The 18871-nt window shown below is 37.4% G+C and overlaps 1 protein-coding gene across 1 annotated transcript; it reads left to right on the forward strand.

The window, feature by feature from the left end:
* The first annotated feature begins 10797 nt into the window (after window positions 1-10797).
* On the forward strand, window positions 10798-17936 carry LOC120071637 (elongation factor P). The gene is made up of 11 exons (XM_039023999.1): window positions 10798-11195; window positions 11406-11436; window positions 11576-11589; window positions 11693-11743; window positions 12807-12876; window positions 13995-14064; window positions 14182-14249; window positions 14558-14681; window positions 16577-16616; window positions 17256-17323; window positions 17547-17936. Exons 1-11 carry the CDS (start codon window positions 10986-10988, stop codon window positions 17557-17559), a joined length of 759 nt encoding a protein of 252 aa, XP_038879927.1. The 5' UTR covers window positions 10798-10985; the 3' UTR covers window positions 17560-17936.
* Window positions 17937-18871: the final 935 nt, after the last annotated feature.

Genomic DNA, 18871 nt, shown 5'->3' on the forward strand with positions numbered 1-18871 from the left:
AATGTGAAAAGTCAAGTAGTGAAGTAAATATCATATATATTATACATCATAAGTGTTCTAACAAAGTTGTTTACAAACTACAGGACACGAGACTTTAGGGCACAAACCTCAACAATCTCCCACTTATCCTAAAGCTAAGTGGGGAGTACAACCAAACAGATACAAAACAATACACTAGGGCATAAAAAACCTAGTTCAACAAAATCTCCCACTTACCCTAGTCTAGCTACGGGCAGTCCCATAAACCCATGCTCTGAAGGTGACCCTCAAACACTATAGCTGTGAGAGCCTTCGTAAACGGATCAGCAATGTTTTGCTCTGAGACAATCTTCGTGACGATCACGTCTCCTCGATACACTATCTCGGGGATCAAATGATATTTTCGCTCTATGTGTTTGTCGCGCCTATGACTCCTGGTCTCCTTGGAATTTGCCACAACACCACTATTGTCACAATAGAGGGTGATGGACCTTCACATATCTGGAACAACTTCCAGCTATGTCAAGAACTTCCTAAGCCAGACAGCCTCTTTAGCAGCTTCACAAGCCGCTACGTACTCGGCCTCCATCGTGGAGTCGACGATGCACGCCTGCTTAGTGCTCCATTACACTACAGCTTCTCCCTTAAGAGTAAATACTGACCTTGAAGTGGACTTTCGAGAGTCCTTATCAGTCTGAAAGTTAGAATCCGTGTATTCAGTAAGGACCAAATCCCTAGATCTATACACATGCATGAAGTCCCTGGTTCTCCGAAGATACTTGAGGATATTCTTAACTGCGGTTCAGTGACCCTGGCCTGGGTTAGACTGATACCTAATGATTATTCCCACAGCATACCAGATGTCTGGCCTAGTGCAGAGCATCGCATACATTAAACTGCCAACGACAGATGCATATGGGACTCGTCTCATGTCCTCATCTTCTTGAGGCGTCTTAGGACACATGTTCTTAGACAAAGTGACTTCATGCCTGAATGGTAGTAGGCCCCTTTTGGAGTTCTGCATCGAATACTTGAGCAAGATTTTGTCAATATACGATGCCTGAACAGCGTTAGCACTTTGTTCTTATAATCCCGAAAGATCTGTATACCCAGAACAAACTAAGTCTCTCCTAAATCTTTTATTTGGAATTGGGTCACTAGTCAGATCTTAACTGCAGTCAGTAGACCTACATCATTCCCAGTGAGTAGTATATCGTCTACATACAATACTAAGAAAGCTACTGAGTTGTTGACTATCTTCTTGTAAACACAAGGTTCATCAACGTTTTGGTCAAAGCCATACGATTTGATCGCAGCATCAAACCGAATATTCCAAGATCGAGACATCTGCTTCAGCCCATAAATGGATCGATTCAGTTTGCAAAAAATTTTCTCTTGACCTTGGGCAATGAATCCTTCGGGTTGCACCATGTAAATGGTCTCCACAAGATTGCCATTCAGAAAAGGCATCTTGACGTCCATTTGCCAGATCTCATAATTATAATAAGCGGCAATGGACATGAGGATGCAGATCGACTTTAACATGGCAACAGGTGAGAAAGTCTCCTTATAGTTGACTCCCTTCACCTGGGTATAACCCTTTACCACAAGTCGAGCCATGAAGGTTTGCATATTCCCATCAGCACCCTGTTTGCACTTGTAGATCCATTTACAACCTATAGGTCTTATCCCATCAGGTTGATTTACAAGATTCCATACCAAGTTGAAGTACATCGACTTCATCTCGAGATTCATGGTTTTGAACCATTCATCCTGGTCAACATCCTCCATTGCCTTTTGATAGGACAACGGATCCTCAACGTCGCCATCTGCCACCATAGGATCTTTGTGAAACCAAGATAGTGATCATGCGGGTTTGTAACCCTCCCACTGCGTCGAGTTCCCTCAACTCTTGAGGTGGAACCAACCTACCAGATGAACTATCATCAATAACTCTGGTTAATGAAGCAGGTCCTTCAACAACTATTGTTGAAGTTTTAGTAGTTTCTTTAGAAAGATCACTTAACACGACTTTAATACATGGACTGTGCTCCCTGATATGATCCTCCTCCAGGAAAGTAGCGTTCGTGGAAAAAAAAACCCCTTGTTTTTGGACGGATCATAAAAGTAACCGCCTCGTGTACCGTTAGGGTAGCCTACAAAGAGGCACAACCTTGATTGTGATTCCAACTTCTTGGGATTTGCCACAAGCACATGTGTTGGGCAACCCCATAGGCCGAAGTGATGTAAACTAGCTTTACACCCCTTCCACAACTCCAAAGGTGTTCTCGCAACACTCTTAGAAGGAACATAGTTGAGAATATATACAACAGTTTCCACTACAAAACCCCAAAACGAGTCCGATAATGAACCGTAACTCATCATCGAAAGCACCATGTCCAACAAGATTCTGTTTCTCCTTTCCGCTACACCATTTTGTTGAGGTGTACCCAGTGCCGAGAGTTGGAAAACGATTCCATGTTCTAATAAATAGTCCTGGATCTGATCGAAGTGTTTTAATTCGTCTATCCAAAGCATTCTCAACTTCAGCCTTAAATAATTTCAACTTTTCAAAAGATTCAAACTTTCGTTGCATCAGATAGACATACCCATATCTCGAGTAATCATTAGTAAAACTGATAAAGTACTCATAACCTCCTCGAGCTCGCATATTCATAGGACCACAAAGGTCAGAATGTACTAATTCAAAAGGTCTTTGGCTCGATAACCTTTTCCAGCAAAAGGTCTTTTAGTCATCTTACCCTCAAGGCAAGATTCGCACACTGGTAAAGAATTTTCTTCTAACTCGTTTAGAAGGCCATTCTTCACCAATCTCTCAATCCTATTGAGATTGATGTGCCCTAATTGAAGGTACTAAAGTTGGGCATTTCTTTGGAGAAACTTGTTGGTGTTTAGATTGAGTTACGGTGAATTTAAACATCTCTATGTTATGGTGGGAACTTAAGGCTAATAGTCTTAGCACATACAAGTTATTTTCTAGTTTAGCTATACAAATTTCAACACCATCCTTATGAATAAACGCTTTATTCAATTTAAAAGAAAGAGTATAATTGCATTGTAACAAACACTTTACAGAAATAAGGTTCCTTTTTAGTTCATGAACTACAGAGACATCTTTTAATACAAGAAACCTATTATGTAAAGTTAACTGGATGCCTCTCATTGCCACAACTGAGACGACATGCCTGGTGCCTACTCACAACATCATCTCACCAGCCTCTAGCTGTCGCCAGGATCTAATCCCCTGAAAAGAAGAGCATACATGATTAGTGGCGCCCGAATCTATTATCCAAGCAAAATTATCATTCTCCACTAAACAAGTTTCTAACACAAGTAAATCACATTTACCTTTGTCTGCCTTGGCCTTAGCCTTGGCTGCCATCTTTTCCTTTAGATAACGAGGACAATTCCTCTTCCAGTGTCCGTCCTAGTTACAGTGGAAACATTTTCCTTTTTAACCGGTGGTGGACGCTTCTTCTGGACGACAGGTGGCGGGTTAGCAGGCGCATTCCCTTTCCCTTTACCACCCTTTTTCTTTTTTCGCTTTCCGGAGTTAGAAGTTGAAGGTGCAAACTTTATTCCTGAGGTCGAATCTCAATGGAACCTTTTAAAAGACGAGACAACATTTGCCTCACCTCCCTTTTTCTCCTTACTTTTCAGCAAGGATTGGTAGGTCTGCAACTCATTAAAGAGAGTGGTAAGGGTATAGTCCACTTTGTTAAGAATCGTATTGCTAAAAAAGTGGAAGAAGCTCATCGGCAATGAATGCAGGATAATGCTAACCTGACTGCCCTCATCGATTTTAGACCCATTCATCTCTTCTACGTTAAAGTGGACCATTATATTCAGCACGTGTTCACGAACTGAGGTGTCTTCCTCAATTTTGGAGCTGAAGATGCGTTTCAGGGCCTCATGCTTGAGTTGTCTAGATGGTTGTTCGAACATTCCCCGCAAGGACTCCATGATCTCACGTGCTGAGACCATGGACTCGTGGTTCTTGGCTAACACATCACTAAGACTAGCCAAGATATAGGCTCGGGCCTTCTCATTTGTCGTGTCAACACTCGTAGCTGCCCGAACATTTCGAGTAATGTTCTGAGGTGGAATAGGAGGACATTCCTCTGTAAGGAAAAACTTAAGATCCTCGATGATGAGTATCGTCGTGAGCATATGTTTCCAACTTGAATGCTTTTGGCCATTCAGTTTTTCAGCGCTAAGTAAACTGATAGTAGTTATAGTCATTTAAAACCGTTGCTGAAAAAAGGAGTAACCTTTTATAAGACTTTGCGAAAACCACATTTTTAACCAATTAGTTTTAGCAAAACAGATTCCAAGTATCCTAAGTGAAAAGATTTCTATTTTGCAATGATGCCTCAACAAGGCAGGACAAACGTCACCGGTGGGGTGATCAGATGTGCCTTCACTGGGATAAGATATTCTCAACCATTAGGCAAAACCAACTATTGGAACTGAAACTAATAGCCACCATTTTTTCGATTTAGAACTATTAACTCTTAACAATTTTGCGTAAGTGTAACCCCTTGTTTTCGGCCCCAGAGTCCCTCCCTAATGCACCCACCGAAGGGAAAAAGTAGATTAGGACAAGAGACTAAGTAACCTTATCCTCTTACAGGAGATCAAATAAAGAAACGTGCAAAACAGCCATCCTATAGGGGGACACATCCAGGGTGCCACGAGTCGATGCGCAGAAACTTTATTTAATCTAACGAGAGAGACCGTGGGATATGCTGTCGCACTTCCTACTCCCACTTTCTATGAACGTTCTCTCCATCCACCTTGATATTGTCCTACCCAAACACCATCCTTTAGGGGGACACTCCCAGGGTGTCACGTGGCCGAGGATAGATTTCACGGTGTGGACTATGAGGGAGAAACACGAGAGGTGTAAATGAAGCATCAAATGCCCCAAGTACCTCCCACTGAATGTTCTACCTAGGGGTTTATTTGAAGGAACTCTTAAACAAGAGTATCCAAAAATGCGTTCGGATCTTTCCTATTTCAATTTTCATTTTATTCTTCAGTTAGAATGACAAAAATTAATCTTCCCACTTCCACACGATTTAGGAGAAATTTTCGGCCAATTATCACATAACCGACAGAGTAATTAATAAATGAATATAATCATATTATATTCTTAACCTATAGTTTGATCTCATATATCTACTATGGTAATTTCTCCTCCACTTGATGTAAATCATATTTATATCTAATTTCCTCCAAAATAATGTATCTCATACATTTAGTCAATTATATCATACATAATTAACCAATTCAATTATATCATATATAATCGAACTCTCTCTTGTCAATTTGAACATTTCAAACTGACTCAAAAACTGATTCTCGACTTTATCCAAGCTACCTAGGGGACTTTATGGACCTATGGCTTGAAGCTCCAACGGTACGTGAATAGCTTACTAAACTCTTTAACCACGAGATCCACCATCCCTTAACTATCAGGCATTCCACTAAAGACCAACAATTGAACTCTTTTTACCACAGATATATTTCTGTGTCCATCAGATATAACCAATCATGAGTACGATGACCCGTTACATATGCTCGTAAGTATAGCTGAACCAATTTACCGTTTTGCTCCTGTAGTTACATCTCACTCCTTAAATACCTCTGATTCCTCTAATGAACAATACAACATAGTCCAACTATGTGTGAACACCTCTCGGGCCAAGAGAAAGTGTGTGGCGTCACATCGTTCAAGCCCTGGAATCAGCCCTTAAGGGAGCTATCTATCTACTTGCCCCTGCTTTGGGGAAGGAGTGAATTCCATCTTGTGTACCTGAGTTTCCAACTCCCAAATCAGACGAATCCTCAAAATGGTAGGTTTGAGTCGGCGACCTAGCCACTCGCACCCATACAAATCAAAGGACCACCTTCAATGGCAGGAGTTCCCAACTCACTCAGGATTGAGGTCATGTTACCTATGGTCATCCTAGTGAAGTGAAGTCTATGTCATGAACAGTTTTATATAACGAGACGTTAACACTTCGTGGTCAGATTTTATACAAACTCTTTGTATAGGATGCCCCTGCTCGCATGTCCCCTACACGAATTATCAGAATCATACCATCTGTGACAAGTCAAACACTTGTGACCATTTCATAAAGCGGGTCGCATCCGTAGCGTTACCAGGATAAGATTTTCCTCCTATACCCATATACTACAGATCATTTTGATTATCACTTAAGTCATAATCCACTTGTATGCCACCACATCATGCTTAAGTTACATACAGATAACCAAGGATTTTAGGTTGATTGGTTTATGGTAAAGCAAAAATAAAGCAAACAATTGAGCAAAAACAAGAAGCGAAGTAAAATATCATATATTATACATCATAAGCGTTCATACAAACTATTTACAAACTACAGGACACGAGACTTTAGGGCATCAAACCCAATATTATTAACCTAGACAATCCAGCTACTAATTATAATCTAAGTCATTTATTAAGTTTGCTCAAAAACAACTTTTGTCTTTGAAATAAAACAAGTCCAAGTAGTCACATTAAATTCTTTAATAAACTGACCTTAACTTGTATGCATGCATCAAATCTATCTAAATCACCTTTCCAGGTAGGTTCCCAGGTAGGGGTGTTCCGTTGCCGTCCCCTTAAATACCCCAGCCTAGACAGAACTTGCCTTAGACAAAAGGTCTCTTATAGATAGATTTTCTACATTTTAACCTTTTACTAATTATTTTAGTTCTAATTTCATTTTATAACCATTTATAAAATAAACAACGAAAACACACATGCTACATAACGATTATAACGCTTATAAATATTACGCTAAATAAATAATGCATACATAAATATAATCCTTATATTATATGATGCATGAACATGTACTTATGTAAATTAAATCATGCTTCACTAAATCATAACACTTATAATAAAGAGAATATGCATGACCAATGTATAACCTAAGGTGGGATTGATCTATATGTGCATACCATATGACATAAAAAAAACATACATCACATGTATAAGACCATGGATTAATGGATCAGGATGAACCAATACAGAACCGAAATGAGAAAACTATCTATTACATTATTCTGCTGAGCAAACCGGTTCACAAGCGAACCAGGTCTTGAACCGTCGGGTGAAGCTCCCATCGTTTAGTAAACGCCTTTAGGTAAATGATCATGTAGCGCACACTAGACGATAGCACAAAAGCTAAATGATCACATGGACAATAATGAGGCCGCAAAGCCTAATCGTCTAGACGATCGCTTAGCACGCAAAAGGTTAACAATTTACCACGTTATTACTCCGCATCGTATAGTCAGTAACTAAGCGAAGAGACTTGCTGAGCTATACAATTGTCTAGTGCGTACGCGAGTTAAACAACAGCTGAGCATCCGATACTCAGCGATCGTCTACCTCATCGTCAACACGACACGACCAACACTTGACCGTCTTCTTCCGCAAAGAACAACAACCGAAATTCATCACGAACGACTCAAGACAAACTAACTTTGAAAATACATACTCGATAGCAATTGATTGTGCCCAAAAACGCAGGGGCCTTTACAATTAACTTGAGAATTCAACAAACCAAGGTTACATCCCAGTAAACTCCATTAATCCACACATCCACATACGAATTAACAATTAATACAGAGACTAGACATGTTGTACCCACCGTGAATGTAAATGCAATTCTCTTGCAGCAATGAATTGGAATATCAGAAACCGAGTGCTCTAAAGTCTCGTGTCCTGTAGTTTGTAAACACAGTTTTGTACGAACGCTTGTGATGTATAATATATGATATTTTCTTCACTACTTGTCTTTGAACATTGGATGTTTTATTTGCTTTACCACAAACCAATAAACTAAAATCTCTGGTTGTCATTATGTAACTTAAGCATGTATGTGGTGACATACAAGTGGATCATGTCTTAAGTGATAACTAAAATAGTCTGTAGTATATGGATGTAGGAGGGAAACATTATCCTGGAACACTACGAATGCGGCCCGCTTTTGTGAAATAGTTACAAGTGTTGTAACTTGCTACAAATGGTCAGATCCTGATCATTCATGTGGTGACGTGCGAGCGAGGGCATCTTATACAAAGAGTTTGTATAAGACCTGACCACGAAGTGTTAACGTCTCGTTATATAACGTCGTTCATGACAAAGACTTTACTTCACTAAGATGACCATAGGTAACATGATCTCAATCCTGAGTGAGTTGGGAACTCCTGCGTTTGAGGGCGATCCTTTGATTTGCATGGGTGCGAGTGGCCAGGTCGCCGACTCAAACCTACCACTTTGGAGATTTTTCTGATTTGGGAGTTGGGAACTCAGCTACACAAGTAGGAATTCACTCCTTCCCCGAAGCAAAGGTAAGTAGATAGATTACTCCTTTAAGAACTGATCCCGGGGCTTGAACGATGTGGCACCACACACCTTCTCATGGCCCGAGAGGTGTCCACACATAGCAGAACTTTGTTGTATTGTTCATTAGAGGGATCAGTGGTATCTAAGGAGTTAGATGTAACTACAGGGACAAAATGGTAAATTGGCCTAGTTGTACTTACGAGCATCTGTGAAGGGTTATCGTACTGTTGATTTGTTATATTTGATGGACACAGAAATATATCTGTGGTAAGGATAGTTCAACTGTCGGTCTTTAGTGAAATGCCTGGCAGTTAATAGATGGTGGATTTCGTGGCTAAAGAGTTTAGTCAGTTATTCACGTACCGTTGGAGCTTCGAGCCATAGGTCTATAAGGTCCCCTTGGTAGCTCAATGGATTCAAGTTGAGAATCAGTTTTTGGGTCAGTTTGAAATGTTCAAATTGACAAGAGGGAGTTTGATTATATATGATATGATTGAACTGGTTAATTATATATGATATGATTAACTTTATGTATAAGATACATTAATTGGAGAAACATGAATATAAATATGATTTATATCTAGTGGAGGCGAAAATACTATGGTTGATATATGATATTAAACTATAGGTTAATGAATATAATATGATTATATTTATTATTTTAATTTGACAATTATGGGATAATTATGCACGCCGTTTTCTCCGTAATCGTGCGTTAGTGGGAAGTTCTAATCAGTTTTCGTAATTGAAGAATAAAATGAAAATCGTTTTCATTTTGCAAGAAATCACGGTTATTTGCTTAAGAAGTGTTTGTTTCCTATCGCTTGGTAAATTGAGAGACTATATGATAGCTCGAACTTACTACCCAATCGCTTACATGCGCGCGCCATCTTCTAAACGATCGCCTACGTTTCATTAAACAATTGTCTAGCGCCTGAGCATTTACTAAACGGTCGTATAGACGATCACGACCTTTTTCCTAAACGGTCGTATACTACATCTAAACGATCAAGTATTTTGTCTATACGATAGACTAAGCCTTCTCCCACTTTCTTGACCGTTGTATACGATCTTCTTATCCTTCGACCCTCTACCAAATCCCAATAGAGCCCACTCTTTGGATTCTCACATTGAGAATACTAAGGGTTCCAAGTGGTGGTGTCGTCCCCATCTTCTTGTGTTCGTGTGGAGGTCGTTCGTGGTAGACGACCAATGGTGTTGGTGAACGATAGCTTGATGTTCCAGCGAGAGCGAGAACACTCGTTCTTTGGGGAGAGCGAGATTTGCTACGAAGAAAGGTTCTTCGCCTGGTAAGTTTTCTTGTTCTCTTGTTATTTAGTTGTAAAACATGCCGGTAATTTTGTAGTATGATGCATATCTGTTTGTTTGAATGTAAATGTGGTAAGTCTTTAGAAAGATCCGCTTCCGCTTAGTGGTACTCTTGTATAAGAGTTCCTTAAAAAATGACAATCAGCAAATTATGCAGTAAATACGTTACCTGTCAAGGGTTCAAGATATTTAACAATTGATGGGGAATGATATCCAATATATATTCCTAACCTCCTTTGAGGAACCATCTTAGTACGTTGTAGTGGAGCAATTGGAACATATACTGCACATCTAAAAATTCTCATATGGGAAATATTTGGCTCATGGTCATAAGCTAATTGTAATGGCGAGTACTTATGATAAACTACTGGCCTAATGCGTACAAGTGACGCTACATGCAAAATAGCATATCCCCATATAGATGAAGGAAGCTTAGCTCTTATAAGTAATGGTCTTGCAATTAATTGCAAACGGTTTATGAATGATTCTACTAAACCATTTTGTGTATGAACATGAGCTACGACATGTCCAACACTTATCCCAATTAATATACAATAATTATCAAAAGCTTAGGGTGTAAATTCACCAACATTATTAAGACGAATGGTCTTAATTGTATAATCAAGAAATTATGTTCTTAACTTAATTATTTGAGGAAATAATCTTGCAAATGCAAGATTTCGACTTAATAATAAGCACACGTGTGACCACCTGTTGGATGTGTCGATTAATACTAAAATATCTAAATGGTCCACTTGGTGTGTTAATAGGTCCATATATATCACCATGAATTCGTTCTAAAAATGCAGGAGATTCAATCCTCACTTTGAATATTGATGGTCTAATTATTAATTTGTCTTGAGAATAAGCATCACATAATAAATCATTAGATCGAAGAATCTTCTAACTCTCCTATGGATGTTCATTTGATTGGACTTGGCTGATGGCCGTCGAAGGTTGGCCGACAACGATCACTGAAGTGGCAGTCGGAGTTTGGTCACCGAATTGGCCACCGGTTGTTTAGGATGTCTAACCTATTCAATCTTTTTAACTCTTGAAACAAACACTCCGTAAAATGTTACATTAGAAAATGAAAAATCCATCTTATAAAATAGCCTAAAGCCACGCCACCGGATGATGGTAACCGGAGCAAAGCGTCGGAGTTAAAACTGGACGAAGAAGGTGGCCATCGTCATTGCAAAATCCGGTCATTAATGATGGAAATGGAGCTCTAGTTTCTTCACTTAGCTACTGGATTTTGCACTGCAACATGATCCGAGCTCTTCTACTGCGCAAAGGGATCTCTAGGGCCCTCTCTCCCCCTTCATCCAATAATTTTTCATCCTTCTCTTCTTCATCCTCTGTATCGGATTTGCTTTCTTCAGCACGAGCTCGTCACGTCGTGGACGGTGACCGCCATTTGCTTTGCTCTCTATGGTCCGTCATTCAACACCGTGGATTCAAAGTCCAAGGTTCCGATGTAAGTTTGCTTCTGCTACTTGGTGATCTTTCTATTTTATTCGACGTTTCTCTTTGTATTTAGTAGTTTTTCATAATGGGTTTTATGTGTAGCTTAGGTTAGCGATTTTAATTTAATGGGTTTCGATTGTATGATGCAACTTGTTGTATTTTTGTTCAACGTTGTCGTTTGAGATGTCTTACTTTCTTGTGGTTTCTGTTTATGATGCAGGTGAGAGTGGGCAATATAATTGAACGGAAAGGTTATTGTCTATATGTGTTGATATTTGATTGTGAACTGCCTGTTGACTAGTAAAGCAATCGTTTATCTCTGTCTCTCATGATTTGTATGCATACACTGATTGGATGACTTTGCTTTGTTGCATGAATTATTTTATCCAGAACGTATTTTCCAGGTATGCTTTTTTTTACATCTTTACTTCTCATTGATATGATTGAAATAGAATAGTAGTATTATCTTATATGATGCTTGTTTCTTGGTTATGTCTCCTGGTTTAGGTTACAAAAGTCGAACATTCACATGAAGGAAGAGGAAAAGCCACGATTAAGGTTGATCTCTGAACTTCAAAGTTTAGCTATTTCGATTTTAATTGAATTTTCTTGGATTCTTTTTCTGGGACAAGCAATGCATTTTATTTGGGTAAGGGAGATAGTAGAAAGATCCTCCAATTGCATCAAGCAAAGGCGGAATAATTGCTTAAGGTTCTATCTTAATTTTAAACATTCCCATTGAGGTCAAGCCCCTTTTCAGTGTCCTAAAATGTCCCAAAAAATCCTACCAATTGAGGTGTTAAAGATGTCTTTGGGTATTTTCAGAGGTTAGTTTTTACCATTTCCATCGTGCTGTGGCCTTTCCTCTTTGGCATCTCCTGGTGTTACCTAAGAGCCTCAAAGAATCTTTGCAGTCATCCTAGAAGAAGGCTAGAGTGTTTCGAGACAACGCTGCACATGAAGTGGTTGAGACTCGTGAGAAATACGTATTTTTTGTGGGACACGATTATTGATTTTTAGCAATTACTTGGAAAATTGGTTTTCAGTTTTTCTAGTGCTCAACTTCCACGCCTCTCACTCTCGGTTGATGATCTTCTTTCCTATGCATCTTTCCACCTCTCTCTCTCTCTCATATGTGTGGTATTCGAACCGTGTTCATAAACTTCTGCCACCCTGGGGTGGGGGTGCGAAGGAACGACAAAATGTTCTTCGAGAAGGAGACTTTAGTAAATAATCAAATATAACACTTGGGTTAAGGGTCCCTTCCCCCCTGGGATTTTCGCAATAATAGCCTGTTCCACAGCATGATTAACAACATTTTATATGTTTCGCATCTACTTAATTTTGATGGACATTTAAACCTTTATTGTAAAATCTATAGTGGACCCCCACCCCGGGGGTGCTTCACTCTCTCCCTTGATTCTCGTGTGTGTATGGATGCACACATGTCTAAGTTTGTGTATGACATTGCATATATGTACTCAATATGTGGATGGTGTACATATTGTGTATATATGCATACCCACCAATTGTCATGGGGTCAACGTTGTTTTATTTTCTTTCGGATGAAATGCAAGTGCTTTTGTTTGCTAGTGTAAAATTAACCTCTACTTTATCACAGGTTGAACTTCGTGACGTTGAAAGTGGAAACAAAGTAACTCAACGGTTGGCCACAGATGAATCTGTTGACAGTTACACACTTTTCCTTATAGATATCCCATGCATCAGATGTGCCTTTTATACAAATCTTGTTGCAAATGAAATCCTATAACCTGTTTGAGGACGTTTTTCTCTATTTCCATTTCTTAGTTTTTGTTCTTACTGACGTATTTTGTATTGAACTTTAAACATGATTTCTAGATCCTAAACGGCAACAGTTTTGAAAGAAATTCAGCATGTCATACATTCACTGACTGATGTTTTAGCAATTCCCGTTAGTAATGATCATAGCAATTTCTTTCATGGTTGACTAATCCAGGTTGGGAGGTTTTATGGTGTATAGAGAGCTGTCAACTTCATTTTTTGTCTAATTTTTCTATCACCTAAGCATTGTTGCATGATATGGCCATTAGAGAACTTTCTTTCTCTTTGATAATTGAACAAGAAAAAAGAAAAAGATATGGACGTTAAATGCATGATGTCACATTATTTCAAAAGTTCAAGTTGTAGGCCTGAGAAGGACATATTTACTAAAGTATTTATTGTTCATACTTTGATAATATTGTGACTCATTCTATAACTATTGTGTTGAAACTTTAAAGGTTTTTATTTTAAATACAGAAGTTCCAAAGATATTTAAAACTAAAGATAATTTCCTCTAATTAATTTATTGTATTACGGGGAAAAGAATGAAAACAAGCATATATGATATGCTTGTTAAAAAAAGCATGTTTGACGTATTATATTTGATTTTTTTTTTGTCAAAAAATAATAAACTGGTTCAGTCTGATGGACCAGTAGGACAGTTTTGGATTCTTGAACTTCGCATTGGATAAATTGCTTGATGAGGTTGTGCATTTAGGTCATACATCTCTTTAATAAGCATGGAATAAACTGCTCGACCGTTTTGTTGGGATACCTCTAATTATTAGTAGATTGTCATTTGTTGATGTATGCAGTGATTGTTTCTTAAAATATTTATAAAACCTTAATGTTATGACATCTACTACCAGAAATTTTTATTCCATCCATACCTATGATATAGTACTATAATTTTAATGTCTAAACATCAGGAATAGTGTTAAGCATTAGTAATCCTTCTATCTAATGTAAGTTCCCATCACATCTTGTGACTAATGAATTGTTGCAGGGGTTTTTGTGCAGGAGAAAGCATATATATTTATGTGTAGGGATAGGGATGCCAAAGTACTATTAATGGAGTGAGTTCCATGATTCTCCAGCTACAAGCCCTTCAATATTTATATATGGTGAACTTGAATGGGAAAGTATTTTAGAATGAAATTTACTGAAAATTTGCTCTGTTGATTGTATGTTAGCCCTGATACGTTTGAGCAACTGGAAGTTCCCGAGGAATTGTTTGGTAAAGCTGCCATGTATTTACAAGGTGATGAAAATTTAAAATATCATGCATAAGCATTACAAACTTATATTCGGTTTGTTACTTGACTTATTTATTATCTATCATGATTAAATATTTGTGATTGAAGTCTTATCTCTCTGTGAACTCGAAAAAACCTTGGCTTGTCTAAAAATGTTTCCCCATTATTCTATCATTTTATATAATAATAATGATAATTATATCTATACATGCCACAAAATGTCAAGCCAATGTTATTTGTCATGTACCACCATTCATAATTAATATCTTTTTTTTTATTCTAGGAACTAACACTTTATAAACGTGAAAAATAGATGACATGAAAGTTATGGTACAACTTTTCAATGACACTCCCTTATCTGCATCGGTTCCCAAACGAGTGACATGTGTTGTGAAGGAAGCGCAACCACCTATGAAGGGAATTGCAGCTACTCCCAAGTATGTTTCCTTCTACCTGTGTATGTGTAATAAAAAGCGAAATTGTGATCATGCAACTTTCAGTTACAATCTTTCTCGCAATATTATCTTGGCTAGAATGCGGTAGACTTTTTGTTCAAAAAATGAATTCAAGTGATATGGGGGTAAGAGAAATCAATCCAAATATAGGGAGGGAACTCTGAGCTATGAAGGATGGACACACTCCAGGCACGTGTCCCGACATGCAAATTTTGTGTCCTATTTTTATTTATATTTAATTTCAGACACGTGGGATACAATAAGACACTTCTTGGACACGCTTGAGAAATTTTTTAAAGAGACAATGGTCCAACTTTTTGTGTTAGACCCAAATTTAAACCCCAAATAAACTATATGTTAAACAAAGATGTTAATTTTTTATTTTATTTTATTTTTTTGAAAAAAAAAAAAAAAAAAAAAAGAGGCTAAAGAAAGAAAAGGAAAAATTGAAGTAAGAAACCTAAATGTTTCATCTCATGTAATTGTTAATCAACTTGAGATTTTATGCTTTCTTTAGTGGAGTACATTTAGTATTTTATGTTTAATTTGTATATATCCTTAAAAAATAATATTAAAAAAGAGCATATCCCCAATGTGTTCATGTCCTGGTTCTTTTAAAATTAGCGTATCCCCGTGTGTTGTCTCCATGTCCATATCCATGCTTCTAAGCTTCTGAGTTTGGAGTTTGATTAGAGAAAAATATTGGCATCTGGAAATCTCTCAAGTTAAAACAACAAACTCAACCCTTGTTTTACTATCGTGTGCTCAAACACTGGGCATGTTAATATAGTATAACTCAGACAATCATAACATATTGCAGACCATGCTTGGCATTTTATTAAATATTTATCAACACCAATCATGTGAAATCAAGAACTAATTACACGATTGGCTTTGTATGGGAAGTTATTCATTCTCCTATACTCTTGACTTGGGGTCGTCTGTATGGTTTCACTCTGCTGTTGGAAGTGTTTTCAAGCCACCTTCATCTCTCAAGTTCTTCCAGGAACCTAGAAACTCCTGCCCTTGCCTTCTGGAGGCTACGGCATTTATATTCTTGGGCTTGACTCTAATTTTAGTGAAGGAATTTTAAGAGTTCCCTAGTGATTGAAATCAATAATCCTGGGTATTCTTCAGTTGTGTTCAAGGAGTCTGGAGTTATTATCCTGTTTTAGTGGTCACAATACTACATGTTTGATAATTCCTCTTCCCAACAGACTTGGAAGGGGACTTTGAAGTGCAGAAATGAATGGCCATGGTCATAATGCATATATCATCTCAAAGTTCCCTCAAATTTTGACCTTAGAAACATTTTTTTTTCCTGAAACAGACTTTAAAACATTGAGGTCATGGATTCAATCCATGATGGTCACTTAACTAGGATTTAATATCCTACGAGTTTCATGCAGGTTGTCCCGTGAGATTAGTCAAGGTGCGCCATAAACTGGTCTGGATACTCACAATCACGGATATTTAAAAAAAGTGAAAAAGAGAGAGAGAGAAACACCTTGAAACATTGAGTTCCTTTCCCTTGGCACGACAATTGAGATCGTTATATTGTCAGCGTTATTAGTATTTTCAAACATTTGATGGTGGTATCAAGTATGGTTTGTTTCTTGCTCAGGATTGATTTAACTTGGATCAGAAAAGGCGAGATAGTAAGTAGATAAAAGCTAAAAGAGCAGAAAACAGAGTTTTTAAGAGTATTAATCAAGAGGAATTTCATTTTTGAAAGCTTCAGAGAAATGGATTGTTTCCATCCATCTTTTTTCCCAACTTTTTGTCGTTGCATAATTTATGAAAAGATTTCTAGATCGTTCTTTTGGTGCTTTAACTTGGCCATAAATCTTAAATCCTAATAACTTTGTTTGTTTCAGGGAAAAGAAGGCGTTACTGGACAATGGCATGACAATAAAAGTAAGTTAGGTGCTTAATTTTTATACAGTGCTACTTAACCTTCCCAGGAGACAAAATTAAATCATTTTGGATTCACTTGTGTGGTTACTATTTATCTAATTTATTTTTAGTCTTGCCCATATTTTTAGTCTTGCCCATATTTTGAATCTGTTTTCATGCTCCACTTTCTTAGCCTTGATGAACCTCCCATGGACTGCCCCCACACTCTCTCTTGGATATAGATTCACGTGTTCATATCTGAGAAACATTATCCACATGGACTCTCTTTCTCACCATCACAATGAAATATAATTTGAGTTCATATGCTATACACAGGCACTGCATGTGTGCACTTGTATATTTTTGTGTCTATGGATGTGCACATCAATGTATGCATTTGTACATATGAATCTGCAACAAGTTGTACATTGATAGACAGAGGCATTGTATATGATTCTGGTAATCGAATGTCAGGGTGCACCGTGCAGTGGCTTAGCCATTGAGGCAGTTCCCCTCAGCGAATTTTAGATGTTTCAATACATTCTTGGCTATTTCATATCCTCTGTATCACTATACCAAGCCGAGTTCAAATTTTCCTCTACGACAATTATTAGTATAACCTAGAGTGTGCTAAGGACCGTGATTTGCATGTATTTCCAGGTACCGCCACACGTCGTTGTTGGAGACGTTGTAGTGATTAATACAGAGGATGACTCTTATATCGAGAGGTACACCCTCTTGTCCATTACTTCCATTGAAGCATTTGTGATCAAGTTTTTCTGTTTTAGTAAAATATGTCTTTTCGCTCCTACTATCATCCCTCTTCCAATACTGTTTTCCTTGGATTTATAGTCACCAAGTTTAGATGAAGGAGAAGCATTGCATTCTGTGGAAATTCATTTAAACAATCTTTCTAATATACATCTTTCACACCATCTTTCTCCTTGGTAGGGCAAAGGGATAGTCACGTGATTCCAGCGATGAGGAGAGTTGGATTGGTCACTGGGCCATTTCATTTTTACGCTAACGTGAACTTCAATTTTTTGTTTCGTTGCTTTTCGATGAGCAGTTCTACTGTAGAAATGGAGGTATAAAAGCTTTTAATATCAAGATGGTAGACACCCTCATAAAATCTAGCAACGGCCAACAATACTTTAGGATTATATTGAATTATTGTTAGATGCTTCTTTATTATGCCTTATAGTTGTATGGTATAAGAGGGACAGAACTATGTTTTACTGCCCCCATATTTGATATCCCATTTTCAGTTATTTAGGCCCTTCTTCTTCTGGAGGGTTTGTTTTGCGGAGATTTATATGATTGATGAACTTGATACGTGAATTTGAGCACTATATTTCGAAATTACAATAAATGCTTAACGCAATAAAAATTAAGACTTTAAATTGTGTTAGTATTATTTTGAGTTCAACAAATATGGAGGGAAGAATTCACACTTTTGAGTACTACTGACTTGAAAGGAAAGAAGTGGTGTCTTAAATGATAAGTTATACTCGTGTTAGCAAATTGTCCGAGTATTATTCATTGGCCTCAAAAATTGAATGATTGATTTGGTAACGCCATGGAGTTGTTTGTGACATACAACATATGAAATCATTAATTCGTAATAATTTATAGTAGAAAAAATGATGAGAGTATTTCCCAAAAGTTGAAGAACGCAAATTCAAATCTCTCTCTCTAAATGTGATGTAATATTTAAGAAATAAAAGAAAGACGAAAGAGACAACTATGGAGAAGGTAAGAATTGTTGTTAGCCATGAAGATGGACGGATTTGGTGGTGAACATCGAAGAGATTCGTGGGAATGAGAGGGTCGAAAGTCTTTTGAGATTATATATATATATATATATATATATTTATTTATTATTATTTTTTTTATTGTATCCCTTTTGGTTTTGTTGTCTTTTTTTCCTTTTTAAAATTTTTTTTATCTAGATGTTTAGTGTTTAAAAAAATATATATTTAACGTATAATTAATTAATTAATTAAATTTGAAGTCATCGAAATAAATTATCACATTGTATTTCAAATTAAAGTTGCATCTTTTTTTTCAGGCAAAAATTATAGTTACTCAAGACTATACTGCATTTCCATTAGAGAATCAAAATTATTATTTATAAGAAAAAGTAAAATAAACTAATATTAAGATGAATGTTCTTCTAAATTAATAGCATGCGAGAGTGTGACCACGAACTCAAGTGATAATGACACTGTATTATCCACAAAAAAAAAAAATTTAGTGTTTGAGTCCACACATGT

This window comes from Benincasa hispida, chromosome 2, assembly GCF_009727055.1.
Source record: "Benincasa hispida cultivar B227 chromosome 2, ASM972705v1, whole genome shotgun sequence".
Lineage (NCBI taxonomy): Eukaryota > Viridiplantae > Streptophyta > Magnoliopsida > Cucurbitales > Cucurbitaceae > Benincasa > Benincasa hispida.